Source organism: Bacillus rossius, chromosome 15 (genome assembly GCF_032445375.1).
Source record: "Bacillus rossius redtenbacheri isolate Brsri chromosome 15, Brsri_v3, whole genome shotgun sequence".
NCBI classification, from domain to species: domain Eukaryota; kingdom Metazoa; phylum Arthropoda; class Insecta; order Phasmatodea; family Bacillidae; genus Bacillus; species Bacillus rossius.
In genome coordinates this window covers 29,052,862-29,070,997 of record NC_086342.1, presented here as the reverse complement: position 1 = coordinate 29,070,997, position 18,136 = coordinate 29,052,862, and the positions used below count along the sequence as shown (strand labels likewise).

General features: G+C 35.7%; 1 protein-coding gene across 3 annotated transcripts; it reads left to right on the top strand.

The window, feature by feature from the left end:
- Positions 1–7,710: 7,710 nt before the first annotated feature.
- LOC134539690 (large ribosomal subunit protein eL27) lies at positions 7,711–12,703 on the top strand. Of its 3 annotated transcripts, none has more exons than XM_063381894.1 (4): positions 7,711–7,778; positions 8,017–8,241; positions 11,487–11,623; positions 12,590–12,703. In XM_063381894.1, the coding sequence occupies exons 2-4, from the start codon at positions 8,023–8,025 to the stop codon at positions 12,636–12,638; spliced, it is 405 nt and encodes a 134-aa protein (XP_063237964.1). In that variant the 5' UTR covers positions 7,711–7,778; positions 8,017–8,022; the 3' UTR covers positions 12,639–12,703. The 3 variants fall into 3 exon arrangements, with proteins under 3 accessions (XP_063237964.1, XP_063237965.1, XP_063237966.1); XM_063381895.1 differs by having other exon boundaries at positions 7,724–7,783; XM_063381896.1 differs by having other exon boundaries at positions 7,768–7,922.
- The last annotated feature ends 5,433 nt before the right edge of the window (positions 12,704–18,136 follow it).

Genomic DNA, 18,136 nt, shown 5'->3' with positions numbered 1-18,136 from the left:
CGCTACCCGTTTCCGCACTTGAAAAAAAAAATCACGCCTCCACTGTACGTCTATTTTCTAGACATTTTATATTATTCTGAATCCCTTTAACATAGCAAAATGTACATTTTTCCACACAAGAAATATTCATAAACTTTAATTCAAACTTTTCTACCATAAATTACAGGTTCACTGTTTGAATTCTAAAGTGCAATCCCTCTCACTGCCTTTAAGTGTGTGCAGGTTTGCTCTTGATGATTCTTCGGATAATTATCTACATTAGGCGCTACTCTCAGTAAAATGGCAAACATCCAAAAATGGAGTTATTCAGTTCCTTATTTTATTTTAAATTATAATATTGAGGTACAATCAGATATTTCCAAGAACTTCATATGTAATTAACCATTTTACGTTCTGCGGTGCAGTGTCTCAGCCGACGCCTATGCTTACGTCCAGGTGAACGTTTTAAGGTATTTCTGGGTTAAAGGATGGTTTAAAATTACTGTAAATATTACCTGTAATTTAAATATAGTAATGTAAATTTGTGTTGTGCTTTAATAGAGTAGCTAAGACTGTAAGACAGGGACTTCACCTAGGGTCAAGAATGTTTACAACCCTGATTTTTTTTCATTTTGGTAATACTCGGACAGAGCAGCCTTTTAGAACAGAAAGAAAAAAATCGGAAAACATAGTTTTCACACACTACCCACTTCAATGAATTTACCCGGATGGGATGGTTTATCAATTCCTAATAGTTTATAGCTTACCTTACTATACCAGCATCGGATGTCGCGGCTTCGTGGAACGAAAAGTAAATAAAAACGGAAAATATGTTTTTCAAGTACTAGAGACGTCCAAAATTTACCCTCAAAACTTAGTTTTTTTCATTTCTACTGGTTTGTGAAAAAATAACAGTTGAAAACGTATCTTAATACCTGTGTTTTCACACTGCTGCCAACATTCATTGTTTACCCTAGAGGTGGGTCGCAGAGTATCAACCTGATACTTTGTCATTGATACGCACCTGTATCAGGAATGGCAAACGAGTACACTATTCAAGTATCAAGTACTTTAGTATCAGTGTAGAATTCGCCTTGAACAACACCACGGCCAATGTGCGCAGAACCCGATCGCAGATGACAGTCACTTGGGCGGAGCTTGTAAAAAGGGGAGGGAGCGGCACGACGAATAAGGGATAAAGAAGGGAAAGAATGTAGGGGAGGAAGCGCAGGGGAAGGCGTTGAAGGAGAGGCGCAGAGCGAAATTGTTACAAGTCGTTTTGTTTATTGTCCTACTTCAAAGTACGCTCAGTGCGCAGTGCGTGCTTCTTGTGAAGACTGAAGACTCTAGTTAGTACGCTAATAGCGATACAAGACCAAGGACACTGGTTCTAGATCCATCATCCTTAGGTGATAGATATGTGGATCCACGATCTAGGGAGCAAAGCTAAAACACCGTCTCGTTCAATAATAAAACTAATGAAATTTTAATATTAAAAAGTACATTAATAAAAGATATAATATTTATATTTGTGCACTTAACAACTATGAAAATGCAAATAAATTCTCAGTTGACCCAAATAACAGATGTAATCAACATATGGACTTTCTTTTTTTGAAAACAATTAGTAACTAGTGTTTTCATACATTAAAAATTTACGATTTTATCAAAAATTAAAAATAAAAAAAAACAGATAGGTACATTAGTGAGCATACAGTGGCGTCTCGTCAGGGCAAGCAAGGCAAGCAGTGCTTGCCCAGGCAGTTTCCAGACATTGTATTTTTTAAATAAATATTTTATTCAGAATAGTATTTTACTTTGGCTCGTGCAGTTAGGTGTATGTATTTTTTACACTATCTTCTTGGGACCCAATACTGTGCGCTGTGCGCTATAAAAAAAGAACTCGTTGACACAAAAACATGCTGTTTTAGAAGCGTTGCTAGGTTTAGAAGCGCTGGTAGGATCGCTTTCAGCAGGAAGGCTGCCGCAGTAGTTTCCTTTCGGAAGGGGGGTGGCATGGTACAAAGGTTCAGGGAGGGGATTGGCTGGAAAAACACGCGGTAGAAGCTACGAAGGTAACGCTTTCTTGCCGAACTGGAGCGAACATGGCCGAAGCAGACGGTGGAATTTTTCCGCCGACTGCTTCGGCTATATCCGGTACAGTTCGGCACGGCAGGTGGCGATGTCGCGTTTCAGTCGGCGGTCGTCTCTCGGGGCGCGCGCATCTCTCCCGCGGGCTGTTGGCTGGCAGTGCGTGGGGGATTTGTGGGCGTACGATGATACTACACTCCCACTTAGTATATAAGTAATGTAGAGTAGGTATTTTACTATCAGAATAATGTAAGTCAATCATTATTTTTCAAAAATAATGTATTTAAAAAAAATGTCAATTTTTCTACCTGTGGAATAGTCAATGTTCAGTTAAGAAAACTACTTAAATAGCACCATTTTGTACCTTGAAATCCATATTTTCCCGGCGGAGGGCCCCCAGACCCCCCCCCCCCCCAACCTCATCATGTTTTGGTGTGAACGGAGTTATTGCTTCCCCTCATGTAAACCTCACGCCTCGCCACTGTGAGCATACTATATCAATAGACATTTGAGTTACATCAGGCAGATAGCAGTGCCAATATCGATAAAAAAAAAAAAACTTTGCAAGTTCAGTCACTATTTAACAAATAGTATTGCATTATAACTCAGTTTTTGTTTACACAAATTACACTTAGCAAACTCATTATTTTCCGTGAAAAAATTCCACACTAATGAAGTCTTTTTCCTGCACTTATCCATTCCTTATTTCACTATAAAGATACTAACTACAGAGCATGACAGCCCGCAACAATGTACATGGTAATACACGGCCAGGACGAACTGCAGTGAATGTTGAACTGATTGATACTGGCTGTATCAGGCGGGCATGAGAGTAACAGAAGTAGAGAATTACCGGGCGTGATAAATAATGTATCAGAGACACCGATACCTTTTTACGCTGGTGATGACGGCACGGAGGATGTGTACCCTGTAACGAGAATGCTGATACCTTGTTGATTCCTGGGACCGCTACTGCTCTATCTGATATAGAAGTATCAGAAACTTGTAACAAGTACATTACTGTATCAGTATCAGGTTGGAACAGATCCCGAAAATTGCTGTAACAACCCACCTCTAGTTTACCCACAATCGTATAGCCTATATCTATGTTTAACATGTAGCCAACTATGGAGAATAGAAATATGCTAATTATTTCATTTCATATATTGAAGTTTATCCCTGGATCCTGAAGACATGATCCTGATGGCATGATCCTGTTGGCTTAATCCTGTACATAAAAACAATTGTCACATAGTGAATTATGTCAAATAAAAAGGAATTTTCTCAACCGACAATCATAATTCTTATTTATATCCCAATTTCTTTCATGTGCAGATTCTATTGACGTACTTAACTAAAAGAGCAAGCTTCATGTATCACAGGATCAAGCCAAAATGATCATGCCATCAGGATCTTTCAACGTACTTAACTAAAACAGCAAGCATCATGTACCACAGGATCAAGCCAACCGGATCATGCCATCAGAATCAAGCCTTCAGGATCCAGGGATAAACTGGGATACATGTCACCATCCAACACAGAATATATGATGCCTTTAATCAAAGAATTACTTGGAAAGACTGCAAAATTCAATGTGTCAGCCAATTCAGTGCACAGCACATAATCCTCAAAGAAAATGAACGACGATAACAATTCTACTAAAATTTTTGCCTCCCATTAGACTCGTCCATTAAATGTGACTCAAAGTACTTTAAATGCAATGAACAAAACAAACATTTTGTAATAGCCTACAATTACTTATTTTAATAAAACAAACATGAAATATAAGCAGTAAAAATTCCTTGCAATTACAATAGTCATTTAAACGAATTTCATTATTACAACACCACCTACATTGACTTAAGTTCTCTAAACAAAAAAAAAAAAAACAAAAAAAAAACACATGGGTAAACAATGAATGTCGGCGATTGCGTGAATACATACATATTATAATGAAGGCGGTAAACTGTTATTTTTTCACAAACCAGTAGGAATTAAAAAACCTTCCTTTCAGGGTTAATTAAGGAACATCTGAAGTATATGGAAAACATAGTTTCCTATTTTTTGCAGGTAAACAATGAATTGCGGCGGCAGCCTAAAAGCACAGGTATTGTATTGTAAGTAATAAAAATTTAATTTTTTCACAAACTAGTAGGAATTACGAAATCATCCCTTCGGAGTACATTTTAGGACGTGTGCAGTTTGTGAAAACCACGTATTCCAATTTTTTTCTTTACGTTCTAAAAAGCCACTTTGTCCAAGTATTACTCATTTCAAGTTATGTTACCACTGGGGTGGTAACGGCGTCACCCGGTTACCTATGTTTTGTTAACGGTATTTATTTGTTATGATTAATTAATTTAGATTTATTTATTTCTAGTAGCAGGTAATATATTTTTATTTTTTTCTTCCCAACTTTCCCGTGTTGGTGCGGTCTGGACATACTGACAGTTTGTGAAGTTGGCACCAGTGTGACTTGACACCTTCCGGGTTTTTCGGTGGAGTCGAGGATTGCCGAGTGAGGAGCCGACGAGCGAGTGTGCGGCTTGCGCGCAGGAGTGCTGGTCTGGACGCCGAAGTGGGCACTTCGGGAAGTAGCGGCGAGGCCTTGCAGATTTGCGGCCGAGCAAGTATCGTCTTCGGGGCTAGTGGAAGTCCCAGGGTATGGCGAGAGGCATCATGCGACACGAGCAGCGTCGGCGAGTTCCCGTGCCCGGGTGAGCGCCGAGGTAGCGGCATGACAGCACAGCGCAACACAAAGTAAGGCAAACAACTGCATTATTCACCACCATGAAAGTTTCCCCGGCTACAAGACATATTGAGAGTTGAATCGGACCTAGTACTACGATACTCGTGTGCACTCAGTCACGGCGAAGAAACTGACGTCTTTGATTAACTTTCATTTACTATTCATTAACTTCAAGATAATAATAACTTTTTCATGGGACAGATGAAAGATAGTTAATGGTACCATAAGTATAATCAAGTAGCGCGCTGCGGTAATATTACGATAGTCAGATGGACCCATTAGTGGACTGTTAGTTTTTTTTAATATATTATTTTTTTTAAATGTATTATAATATTATTACTAGTTGCATGTATAGGAGTATGAGGATGGTGATATGCTTGTTCAATGATAGAGCTCGTAACGGAAAAGGTGCTCAAGGTATTTACGCAAATTAGGTATGCAAGTGATATTTTTTTAAGTAAATGTTTTTTTTTATTAAACACGAGTTTTTTTGTTAGATGTTGAGCCCCATAGTCTCCCATGCCACTTTATTACTTGTTGATGGTGACTGGATCCTACACCCACGCAACAGGGAAGGGCGACGTTGACTTTTTGGCTTTCCTGTAACAGTGGAGTGTGGAAGGTTTTTTGTAGACCCCCGGTGCTTAAGCTATAGGCCCGGGGCTACAGTTAATACTGAAGAATACTGAACAATATTGAAAAAAATTCATTTGAAATGGAAACCAAATATGAGTAGAAAACAATGTTGGCTTTGGCCATAACATTTTGACATTAGAGTCCCTGACTTTTTGAAAATGTCTCTGGTACTCTATATTCCTAAGGATCTCTTGAGTACCACAAAACACTAGGACTGCAAGAACGGCTGTCGATTCACAGTTAAATATTCAACTTACGGGATTAGCAATCTCAATCAAAACCAGCCTCTGTCAAGACTGCTAGTAGTGATTAACATAGCATATTTAAGAAGTAAAATCGCAACCTCTTGTGGAAAACAGTCTCAGTTATGCTATTAAAGCAATGAAACACAAATTTATGTCACAAGTTTTATATGGAATACAGGTAATAACTGTTAACCCAAAAATATCATTTATCACATGTGGCTACCCTAACATTAAATCTAATCATGGTAATCTCTTGTTCAAATGCAATGCACTTTTAAAGAATTATTAGAAAACAATTATTAAATAATTAAATACATTTTGTAATTTTTAAAAAAATATTTGATGGCAAAGTAAGTAATATTCGACATTTACTGTTAGCTATCTTAGTAAAAGTTCCATTATCATGTATCCAAGTTTATCCCTTGACAGGAGCATAACCAAGGGGGGGGGGGGGGGGGGTTAGGGGTTGGGTTCAACCCCCCCCCCCCCCCCCCCCTTAGCACCAAATCTTTAATTAAATTTCTTATTCATCACTCAAATAAATTTCATATTAAAAATTAATAAAATTTTTACCATTACAATATTTAAATTTAAGTACCGAAAACTGCTAAAATAGCACTATTTTACACCTTAAAATCCTAAATTTCCCGGGGCAGGACCCCTGGACCCCCCGCTTTAATACGGGAGGGGGGGAATGCTTCTTAACACCCCCCCCCCCCCCCATACACAAATCCTGGCTACGCCACTGTCCCTTGATCCTGATAGAAGAATCATGTATTAAACAATGATCCTGAGGTACATGATGCGTGCTGTTTTAATTTAGTACATCGAAAAATCCTGGACATTACATAAAGTAGTTATATAACAATTAATATTAAACATAAGTTAAATAGGAATGAAATTTTTTTTCACAAGACCTGAAATCATTCGTTCATATTGTGATATTCAAGTACCTATTAAATTAAAAAAAGCACGCATTATGTACCATTAGGATCAAAATAAAATGCCAATAGGATCAAGGGATAAAATTGGATACAGTATAGGGAACAATTACCGTTACCTGTGTAGTGGCTACTTAACCATATTAAGTGATAATTACATGAAGTTGCAGACATTAATACAGGTGTTTAAACTATAAAATGTCATGTATAAAAGTAATTAGTTCGAAAATATGAGTCATCATGTACTGCAAATGGATCGTACTTAGAGAAGTAATATAGCAGTGAAGGCAAATTAAATCAATTTTATGAACTGTTGTGAAGTAGATCCGAGGGTGGGCCAGATAATAAAATTATTATTATTTTTTTTTTAAATTTAGTTCAAGGCAATGAAAACTAAATAGTAACGATGTAAGATGCACCATCATCTTGGAGACGTAACAACTAGTGTTTTATAATGTACTGAACATTACGCTAAACCCTTTAATCAATTAGTTACACAAAAATTATATTACATGACTAATCAAATTTTCGTATTGCACTGTCAATAATTTTTCAAATAAAGGTTTAATTCTCAGGAAATTTTATAAACAATTACCAGAATTTGTAATCTATATCACTATAATTTCACTGTTTTTACCTGCTATCAAAATCTCTTATATTAAAAACTCATGTTCGTTTACGAAGTTAAATTATGTTTAGTTTGGCCAACACTAGTTTACGTTTACACTAACAGCCAGATATTGAACTACAATAAAGAGCACACGGTTGAATTTTTGAAACTATAAACGTTTACAGATATAGTTATTCTAAAAAATAAATTTCATTGAACACTAATTATTTCACAGAAGTAAATGTGGCTAATCTCTTACAACTTAAGGCTTTTAGAATTATGCTCACTCCATACTGTGCATTGTTTTTAATTATAAATAGTTAAATTTATTATGATTGGGAAACTTAAAACGACGTACTTAAATTTATATTTCTGCCTCTCCTTAGGTTATAACTGAATTTAAATTAAAATATTTTAATTTTGTATGACTTCGGTTTAATGTATCTTTTTGTAATAGCTATCTATGCCAAATATTTTTTTTTTCCGTATGTACTTCCGTTTTCCTTTCGTGGGAATATAGTGGAAAGGTGAAGTATGTTGTTTAATAAAATCTAGTTGAGAATTCTTGATTTAATTCTTATTTAGATATTTGTGGCAACATCAGTGTCTTCTTTAATTACTAATTTTTGATTTGATGTAACTTGGCAGTAACAGTTCTGTATACCTTTTAAGTTAGTGCTCACGTGGTGAAGTACTGTTTGGAGATGTTATTTAGTTATCATTCTGTGTAACATTGGCAGTTTTCTAACTTTTATTTATGCTTAGGTCACCATGGGGAAGATTATGAAAGCTGGTAAAGTGGTACTGGTCCTTAGTGGCCGGTATGCTGGTAAGAAAGCAATTGTTTTGAAGAATTTTGATGATGGCAGTTCGGACAAACAGTATGGTCATGCTTTGGTTGCTGGAATTGACCGCTACCCGAGGAAAGTACACAAGAAGATGAGCAAGACCAAGATCCATAAGAGATCTAAAATCAAGCCATTCATTAAGGTAACTGCTGTAACCATTCATTTGAATTTGGGCTAATGTTTAAAGAACAGCGAGTGGTACCGATGTCTGTAAGAGCCCGTCTACAATAGTCCGAACCTGTGCGTGGTCCGTGTCCTTATCCGAATGTGAGTGACGTCACATTGTCTCACCGAAAACTGTCCTGTCCACAATTGCGATGTCCGATGTCCGAAAGTATTGTTTTCTAAATTTGTGATCAGAGTGCAGTAAATATGCCAAACTAAATGTTTTTGTTTATTGTTTTGATGCTTTGTAGTTTGAGATTGAACTTATGAAAGTTGTGGGAGTTCAATATTATATATTCCATTTCCTTCAATAACAAAAACAAACACCACGTTTTCAAACGAGAACCGGAAATTCAAATATCGTGAGTGTTCTGTTCTTTTTCCGTGTCCAAAGTACACAGGTTGGGACAAAAAGTTCAAATTGACGAATGCCTTCGGACCAGGTAGTTTCGGACCTTCGCCCACTTGACGCATGACGTCAGGGGGTCACGTGGACCAATCAGCGACGAGTGTCCTTCGGACATAGTTTAGGACATTGCTATTGTAGATGGGCCTTAAGAGTAGGTTAAAAGTTTTGGCTCTTTTGAAAGAAAAAAAATAACATAAAAAGTGTTTTCGCTAACTACTAATGTTCCTTATCCTATAAAACGGGGTTTTGAAATTCACACTTAATATGTATAATGAGTTGGTAAGTTTCTTACAGCGCGGCTTTTTCGTGAAGTAATAAAATTCAAAAAATACTTTTTTTTTATGAAAACGGGAGACATTCCTGTATTTATTCTGAAGACAGCGTTTCGAAATTCTTACTGGATATCGCAAACTCTTTTAAAGTGTAGTACGACTGACCTATTGGTTTTCTCCGAGGGGCATGGCATCTATCCGGAGTGAGCTTGGAACTGACCCAATCTCCTACTTAAATCCCAGTGCACCTAGAACAATCCAGGGTTGTGGAAACCAAATTTCACAACAACTAACCAGGACATGAGCAGGCTCTCCCCCCCCCCCCCCCCTTCTCCCTTCACCCGGTGGCTACGTCATGTTTCTTGTTGCGCCAGTGTAACCCAGTAACCGTGGCCAACAGTAGTGCAAGCTGAACATACAGCCGGCAAAAATTTGTCCAATATGCATGCTAGTAGCGCACCGTGCTAGCCCTGTGCCCCAATTACTCGGTCCTGCGATTTGCACGGCGAGTGAACAGCAGCCAGCCAAGTGACCCAACAGTAAAGTCCTAAAACTGAATTTCAAAGACCCTGGAAAGTTTTGACTCGCAACTATATTCCTTTGTTCGTAGATTGGAAAAATTCTTGCGTCGCAGCTTTTCCGTTAATAGATAATACAATTCGGAAAATACTTTTTCCGAACACTAAAGATATTCCTTTATTTATCCTGTAAACAGTGTTTCCTAATTCCTACTGGTTTCTGAGAAATTAGAATTTGTAGGTCTCATTAGAAAAACATTCTGTAAAGCGGCAGTCGCCGTGTGCTTTAATTGTGTTACTTATCCTTTGGTTTGCCATACATGGGAACTTTTTATTTATATTTATTGTAACAATGTAATGTAAATAGTACCTTCAAAAATTACGTGAGTCTGTACTGCATATCCAAACCCAAGCGTCGACCCTTGTCAGGGATTTTATTTAGCAGTATGGAGGCGCAAAGCGCTGACTAGTTACGTGTGACAGCACCTAACCTGTTGTATAACAAGGATTTCTTTTTATACACCAGTTTACATGCTATTGCATTTAAACCACAGGATCGGCAACACATTTTAAGCACAACATGGGGTAAATATGTAGTGTACGGATTATCGTCAAAAAAATTTTTAAAATCTGAAATAACTTTCATTATTATGCTCTTTTACATCCTCTTTTCATTACAGCCTGCGGAGATAAGAAATCCCAATTACTTTTGCAGATATCACCGTTATTATTCTTCAAAATAAACGGAAATTAAAAATAATATCAATTAATTTTACTTGTTGTATAGTTTTAAGTATTTATAATGTAACTGACCTGACCTAACAAAACTGGACAAAGGTGGATTAGGTCAGGTCAGCTACATTATAAATCCTTAGAAACTGAACGGACATTAAAAATAATAAAATTAATTTTAATGGTTGATTAGTTTTAAAATATTTATTATGTAGCTGACCTGACCTAACAAACCGGGACAAAGGATGAACAGTAGGAACTCACGTAATTTTCTTTTTACTTTTTACTTGCACAACAAATAAAACATTAAAATTTGAAACGTTAAAAACTCAACTAAGTTAGAGGCGGGTACAATTCCTTTGCCATTAGTAGAAAATGATGTAGTCGATCACCTACGTCACGAAGAAAAAAATCATACTCTTATAAAAGCAACAATGGTACATGCCGCATGAGTGCACAGGATGAAAATTAAAAAATTCGATATCTCCCAAAGTATTTGGAATTTCTTATCTCCGCTGGGTTTAATGAAAAGAGGAAGTTAAAGAGCACAGAATAAAAGTATTTTCGGAATTTTAAAATTTTTTTTAACAAATATTGCCCAAATATGAAAATTAAAAGATTCCATATCTCCTCAAGTATTTGGAATTTATCTCCGCAGGCTCTAATGACAAGAGGACGTAAAAGAGCATATAATGAAAGTTATTTCAGATTTTTAAAAAAAAATTTGACGATAATTCGTATACTACATATTTACCCAACATGGTGATGGCCGCATAGGCTATCTGATGTGACTGACAAACGGTAATTCCTCAGTAGAAATGTGGTTTACAGAGTGAATAGAGAAACATCTTTAATGTTTGAAAAAGTATTTTCCAAGTTTTATTATTTTATTCACAGAAAAGCTGTGATGAAAGAAAATTACCAAAAGATTCTTCAGGCGGGCTGTGTAAAATATGGGTTGCCAGTTGGCCATCTCTATTCTTGACAATTGCCTAAACAAGCTGTTTTATTCTAATTGAATGGTGCAGACGAGCATCAAAAACAAAGTCTGGTGCTTGTGTAATTAATGTTCTTATTTGGCTGTTGAAAACACCAACATTCTGATTGTCTATCATAATGCTGAACTCGTGTGAGAATAGAAATGTTGAAAATATTTAATGATTTTATATGATATTTGCTTTCTGTTTCTGCATTGATGTCAAAAAACAAATATTGCGAGTTGATGATTATAAGCTATCGTGTTTCGTTATTAGCATGTAGTGACATGATTTTTATTGATTTCATTTTTCAGATGTTGAACTACAATCATCTGATGCCTACGCGATACACCGTGGACATCTCTCTGGAAAAGACAACTGTCAAGGACCTGAAAGATCCCATGAAGAGGAAGAAGGCCAGGTTCCAAACCAGAGTGAAGTTCGAGGAAAGGTAATTTCTTTTCATACATGAACACACAAACAGGATTCCCACAGACATGGTAAACAGGAAAAACTTGGAAATGAACAAGTGTCTTATAAACCTGGAAAACACAGAAATTTCTTTACTATGCAGTATCTTGTCATAAACTGAATGTATTCTTATAAATTAATTTTTGGTAAATATGTAGTTGAGCAATATGTGTTAAAAAAAAAATTTGAAAATTCCGTAAATACTTTTATTCTATGCTCTTTAACTTCCTCTTTTCATTAAACCCGGCGGAGATAAGAAATTCCAAATACTTTAGGAGATATCGCCGTTCTTATTTTGCAATACAAGACCTGTGCAATCATTCGACGGCCACAATTTTTATTTTGCAGTGTGTTCGTGAATGCCGAATTAATTTTTTGCCACCTACCCTTGTCCATTTTTGTGTATTATGTCTTTTCCAGGCATGGTTCTTATTTTTATCTTTGCAAAAAGCTACTGTGAAAGTTATTTAATCTGGCACCGATATGCAGAGCTGCTCACGTTCAGATTTTTTCATGTGATTTCTGCCTTTTTTGACTTGGCTGCCAGGTTATAGTACGTACTGTGCTGGTAGTGTTACTTTTAGTTCACTCAGAGTTTGTTACAGTTTTCATTTCAGTACAGTGTTTCTGGTTTTATTTTTAACAGGTTACGTTTCACATTTGGTATTTCCGTTAAAACTATATTGACTGCTGATGATCCGGCATTATAGTGATCCTGAACATGCCAGATTAAATAGACCTTTCACTGTGCCACATTTTATTGTCATGTTGCATTTCTCTGAAAGTTGTCGTGAGAGTTGGGCTATGTCTTGGTTTCCGCTATATTTTATTTATTTTTGGTTAGTTTCATTAGTGTCCAATTTTTGTTTAACTTATAAACATGAAATAAATATTCTTTGTTAATTATTTTTTACTGAATATTAAATGTTTTATTTTTGTCCTGCAGGTACAAAGCCGGTAAGAACAAGTGGTTCTTCCAGAAGCTACGATTTTGAAATGTGGTGTATGTGTTTTAAAATCTTGTATTCGCTAAACTCAACATAAATATGTAATACAAGAACATTTTTGTTAATTGTGATTTATTTATATTGTTTCATGTTAGCATGTTATTTTCACCATTATCTTTTTCATGTGCGACATTGGGAATTGTAAGTCGAAAATATTGCACGTTGTTATATTTTTTACAAACAGAGTTCACTAGAATACTGAAATTTTGGTTTGATGGTTAATTTTCTAGAGTAGGTGCTCATCCAATAACATTGTAACAAAATTTCAAAAATGTTTTGTTTATCCTAGCTAACCAAAGCACACCAACTGTTAAAAATTATTTTACAAGAAAATGTCTCATTGTATTTTAAATTAATGGAATGTTATGAAAGGAACTCAAATACCAGTTTCTTTTTAATTTTATTTTAATATGTTTCGTAAGAGCGCCTATTCTAGAAAGTTATCCTTTGATACATTATTGGGTGTGGGATTTTGCTTAAGGTGACATTTAATGTGCAGGCATAGATTGAAAAAGTACCTGTTCTCATGGGTGGTAATTTTGTTTAGTATGAATTATGTTAAGTACACAGCAGCAAAATTGCAACATCGTAACAGATGGTGGAGTGGTATTGTGTGTGCAGAGAGTATAAGCCATTTTGAAACACTTTGGTTTCGTTATTTAGTTTTCATTCTTTTGGAATTCCTTACGGGACAGTACCTTTTTTGGGTCTTAAAGTTACTCTTCTGGGGTCCGTATAAGCAATGTTTGAGAAGAACTGGTGGGGCTGCAGAGAAGAGTAGCTAGGTGGGTGAAGGGAAAGTGCAGAATTGGTAGTGATGAAAAAGGAGAGTATTTTAATAGCCAAACAGAGCTGATGAAGGAAATGGGGTGGAAGAATGTAAAGGACTAAAGGCTGATGGAGGGCTATATCTAGTACATTTCATTCTAGTTCTCGGTGTGAATTAAATGGGTGTTAACTCTCCTTTCCAAAGCATGGCTGTTGCCATGAGGGCTGTTTTGGTTTCAGTCAGGGTTGGCATGTTTAAAACAATATGTTCAAAATTGTTTAAAACAATGCACTCTGAATAAAACAAGTTTAAAACATTCTGTTCTAAACATGTTTTTTTATGTGTATTTTAAAAAAAGTTTTATTTCTTACGAAAACTGCATATTGATATTTTCATCACAGGCATCACTGTCTCATTGTAAGTCACCAATTGTGATAAATAGAGGCCCCGAAAAATGGTGAAGCGCGGAATTCACGAAATAACGCGAAAATTTGATAGTTTAAAAGAATTTTGCGACTTTCCTTTGATTTTGACATAGTCGCGAAATTCACGAATTTTTGTGCGAAGTTCACGCTTTTTCGCACAAAATAATGTCCTTATGTCGCAAGTTCTATTTATTTACGCCATCATAAACATAAGCGTGAAATAAACATAGACTGAAAGACTAGTGCCGTAATATTATCTTCGTTTTGACATGTTACTGAAATCCACGTATTTTTATTACTCTGTTTACAAGCAGTAAATATTGCCATCGCAAATGAAAACAAAATGTAACAAATGTCAACAATCAATATGTGCGCAGTACCAACATAACAAAATTGACGCCACTGTTTTGTGTATTGAATAATGGTCGTTTCTGCTGCAAGGCACACTGGTGTCGATTTTTCTAACCTAATTTAATCACATGGAGCTAAGATGGTAGTCATTTTTGCGTGCACATATCTATGCGTGTTTACAACTACTGTCCACATTTTGTAAGTTTTGTGATACAATTGATTTTGTGGCTAAGATGCCGAAAACTTCAATGTTTGGTCGCGAAAGAGAGATGAAATCGGATGATTTTATATTTTTGATCAGCGGAACAAAATTATGATGTGCAAGTTCTGCAACGTGCGGGTTGATTGGACACGCAAAGACACGTGCAAAAATCATGTGGCAAATGACACACAAACCAAAACAAAAAAAGACAATTATTTTGTCAAGCATTCTACCGTGTCTAAACAAATCTCGATAGGCGACAGCGTGAATAAAGCAAACAAGCTTGAAAGTGCAGAAAAGAAGAATTTTTTTCTGAATTTGTTAATATGATGCTGTAAGTTAACATTCCTTTGGAAAAAACTGATCATCCAGCTATGCGGGAATGGTGTAACACCCATGTTGAAGATTAGCCTTATTTATTTACAAATGTTTTCCCCCTCTAATAAAAGTTCATAAGCATATGTAGGCCTACAATATTATCGATTAACTTACCTTTACTTCGAATAAATATGCAAGAACCTCAGATCACAAACACACAAATAGGATGGATTGCATTGTGAAATGGTGAGCACACCACAAGATATTTTTGACTGATTAATGGTTTGACTCTGCGATCCAGCAGTTATCTAGAAAAAATTAGGTTAGGTTTGGCTAAGAATTGTTTTGAGTAAATTAGCCTTTTAATATTTTCAGCGATAACCTTATAAATGCTACCTATTTATAAGTATATTATAAGTTATGTATACATTTTAGGTGCAGGGGATTTGCCATCATCAGCCAACACTCTTAGAGAAACTTATGTCCCAAAAATTGGCCAGGCAAATAAGGAAGCAGTAAGGCTATGAGGTTTTTTTTACACTGCCTATGGAATATTTTTTTCACGATTTTTTGGGGTCTCTACTGATTGCTTATTTTTACATCGATTTTTGCACCGCGTGCTTATTTTTACACCAATTTTTTGCACCGCTTGCTTTTTTTGCACCGCTTTTGTCATTTTTTTACATCGAAATGAGCCAGTTTTATTTACCATTTTCTGGGGTCCCTAGTGATAAATATCCAGACTAGGATGAGAAGTTTTGAAGTGAAACACATTCCTCACGTAAACATAAAATACCAGCACTGCTTGGGGTCAAACCAGTCATAGCTTTTAGGGTGCCAGTTCCACTAAGTTCATCTAACCGAATTAAAATTTGTTTTTGTTAGTTAAGTGCACGGAAAACAGTTACAAGTTTGGCAGCCTTCTCTGTTCCTAGCTGGTTCCTTACAGTACTATGCACAAACCCGAATGTGGAGAAAAGACGTTCAGTACCAGCTGACGAAGCCACTGCACTGTGTAACTGATGTGCCAGGTGCAGAGTTGCATGATGAGTACTTTTCTCCAAAGCCATCCACCATACTAGAGGTTTAATCTCTTATAGTGTTACAGGACTGAATAAGTACTCCTTGAAAGGTGAACTTTTTGCCTTGTACTTAATAATATCTGGAATGGCTACAGTCAGGGAATTCCATATTCAAAAATGTGTAGCAATATATGTACCTTACACCTGATGGGACTTCTGCTGAAACCATATGTGCAAAACATATTGTGGTGGTTTTGATTTTTTAAAAAAAAACTTTTTTTTCCAACCCCGGTTTTAGTGTGCACTGCTGCCAAATACAGTGGAACCCTGTTATGTTTTTCAAGGGGACATAAGGGGAAAAAAACATAATCTGGAAAGTTAAAGAAGGTAACAGCTCTGATCAGTGTGAAATTTTTACCATTAGACATACCAAGCTAGGTAAACAAATTTAATGTTTAAACCACTGATAGGTACACTCGATGCTCAAATTTCCTTAACCAACCAACTTCATTGTACTTCCAGCTTCTATTTTATTTGTCTTTGAAAAGACACTGACACATTTCTGTAAAAATTGTCTCACGATTTGTGATGATGTTTAAAGTTCGAATGCCTATTTCTAATTCCTTCGCCATTTGAATATGTGTAATTTTTGGATTCCTACCTACAAATGAAATAAATTATACTTATCAGCATTTTTTTAATTATTTTTTGCCCTCATGTAATTGAGTGAACTAAAATATTGTAGAACTTGTAATGTACATCTGAAAACATGCTAGAATGGCAAGGAATGGAAATAATTTTTTTTTCCTCTAGAGAATTGTGCCAACACACACAACTGTAAACTTTATGTACCTTCGATACGTCGAATTCACAGCGTTCGCCAACTGTGTAGTGCTATTGTTTTGGAACACATTTTGTTTTGCATACAATCCTTGTTGAATAATCTACATCTATAGTACTAAACATGATTGTAAAGAAAAGTGTACATGTTAAGTGTACACGTTAAGTGTAAAGTAAAAATTTAACATATTAACAGATGGGATAAGTGTTGGAATAGTTAAGGTTTTAAAACTTATGCACAGAAAATGCACCATACATGAAACATTATATGGAGGAAATATATGCATTGTTCTTATGGGTAATACCTATGTTGAGGCTTAAAAAATATAAGTAGGAACATCATTAAGGTGGATTAACGATTGAAAAACTTAACAATTATTAACTTAACCTATACACAGATGAGCACATGGTTAATTTACATCCAGTTTATGATTGAATTTGTGGTTGTTAATTCCAGCCAATGAAAACAGGTAAAAATTAACTATGTATTTAAGTTGAATTTTTGTATTCGCAAGTATCGTTTGCCTTTTGAAATGGATTTATGTTTACAATTGTTGATATTTGAAATGGATTTTTGTTTACAATTGTTGATAGCATAACATTTTTATTCATGTTGAAATTGGTTATGCACTTATGACTTGAAAACCACACACATTGCTATGATTGAACCAAAAAATTGCAACATTTCAGCTCATAACTTTTGACTTCATGCACACTTCAGAATCTAGGATATTTAACTTTAATAGGTATATGAATATTAGGTCATTAGGTCAATTCATTTGAAGTCACCATAAAATGCTTGGAAGTAAGAAAATATTAATGTATTTAAATTGGATAATAATATATTCATAATTGCAAAAATGTCAAAAAAATAATTTTACGAAGTCGTAAAACAAACATTCCAATCAGGGCACTTTAATTTTTTTGTTCTATGTTCTTGGTATTTATCTTTTATAAATGTGATGCTAGTTATTTTGTATTTTCTACTCATTTTCTACATAATTTGCTTTCCCAACTAAACATTATTTTGTGCTAACATATTGTTCATACACGACCCGTCAAAATTACTACACCACTAATTCTTAATTTTCAATCGTTAACCAGACTTAAGGGAGGTTTACGGTTGATTTCCTTAAGAATTATAACTTAACATCGAGCACACGATTAAGTCAAAACTACATTTTCCAGTTTATGATTGACATAGAAGTCGTTAATTCTAACCAATCACAGCACAAAACACATGGTCGGCCATTGTTCGAAACGGAGAAGCAGGTTTGAAATAGGTTATTGACAAATGGGATATCTATTTTTCGAAATGGATGAAGAATACAATTGACAAATATACGAATTCTAACCCAAAAAACTGTCTCGCTCGGTCCAATAATAAAACATAAACTTCCGGTTGAAAGGTTCCGGTTTGTTGTGATTGGTCGCTTCCCTTAAGTCTAAAGGCCCTGTCACACTGTCAAATTTTAGCTTCCAACACCTTCCAATATATTGGATCCAATATCTTTGAGGGTTGTGACGTCACGTTAAACGTCACTATCGCAGCCATGTTT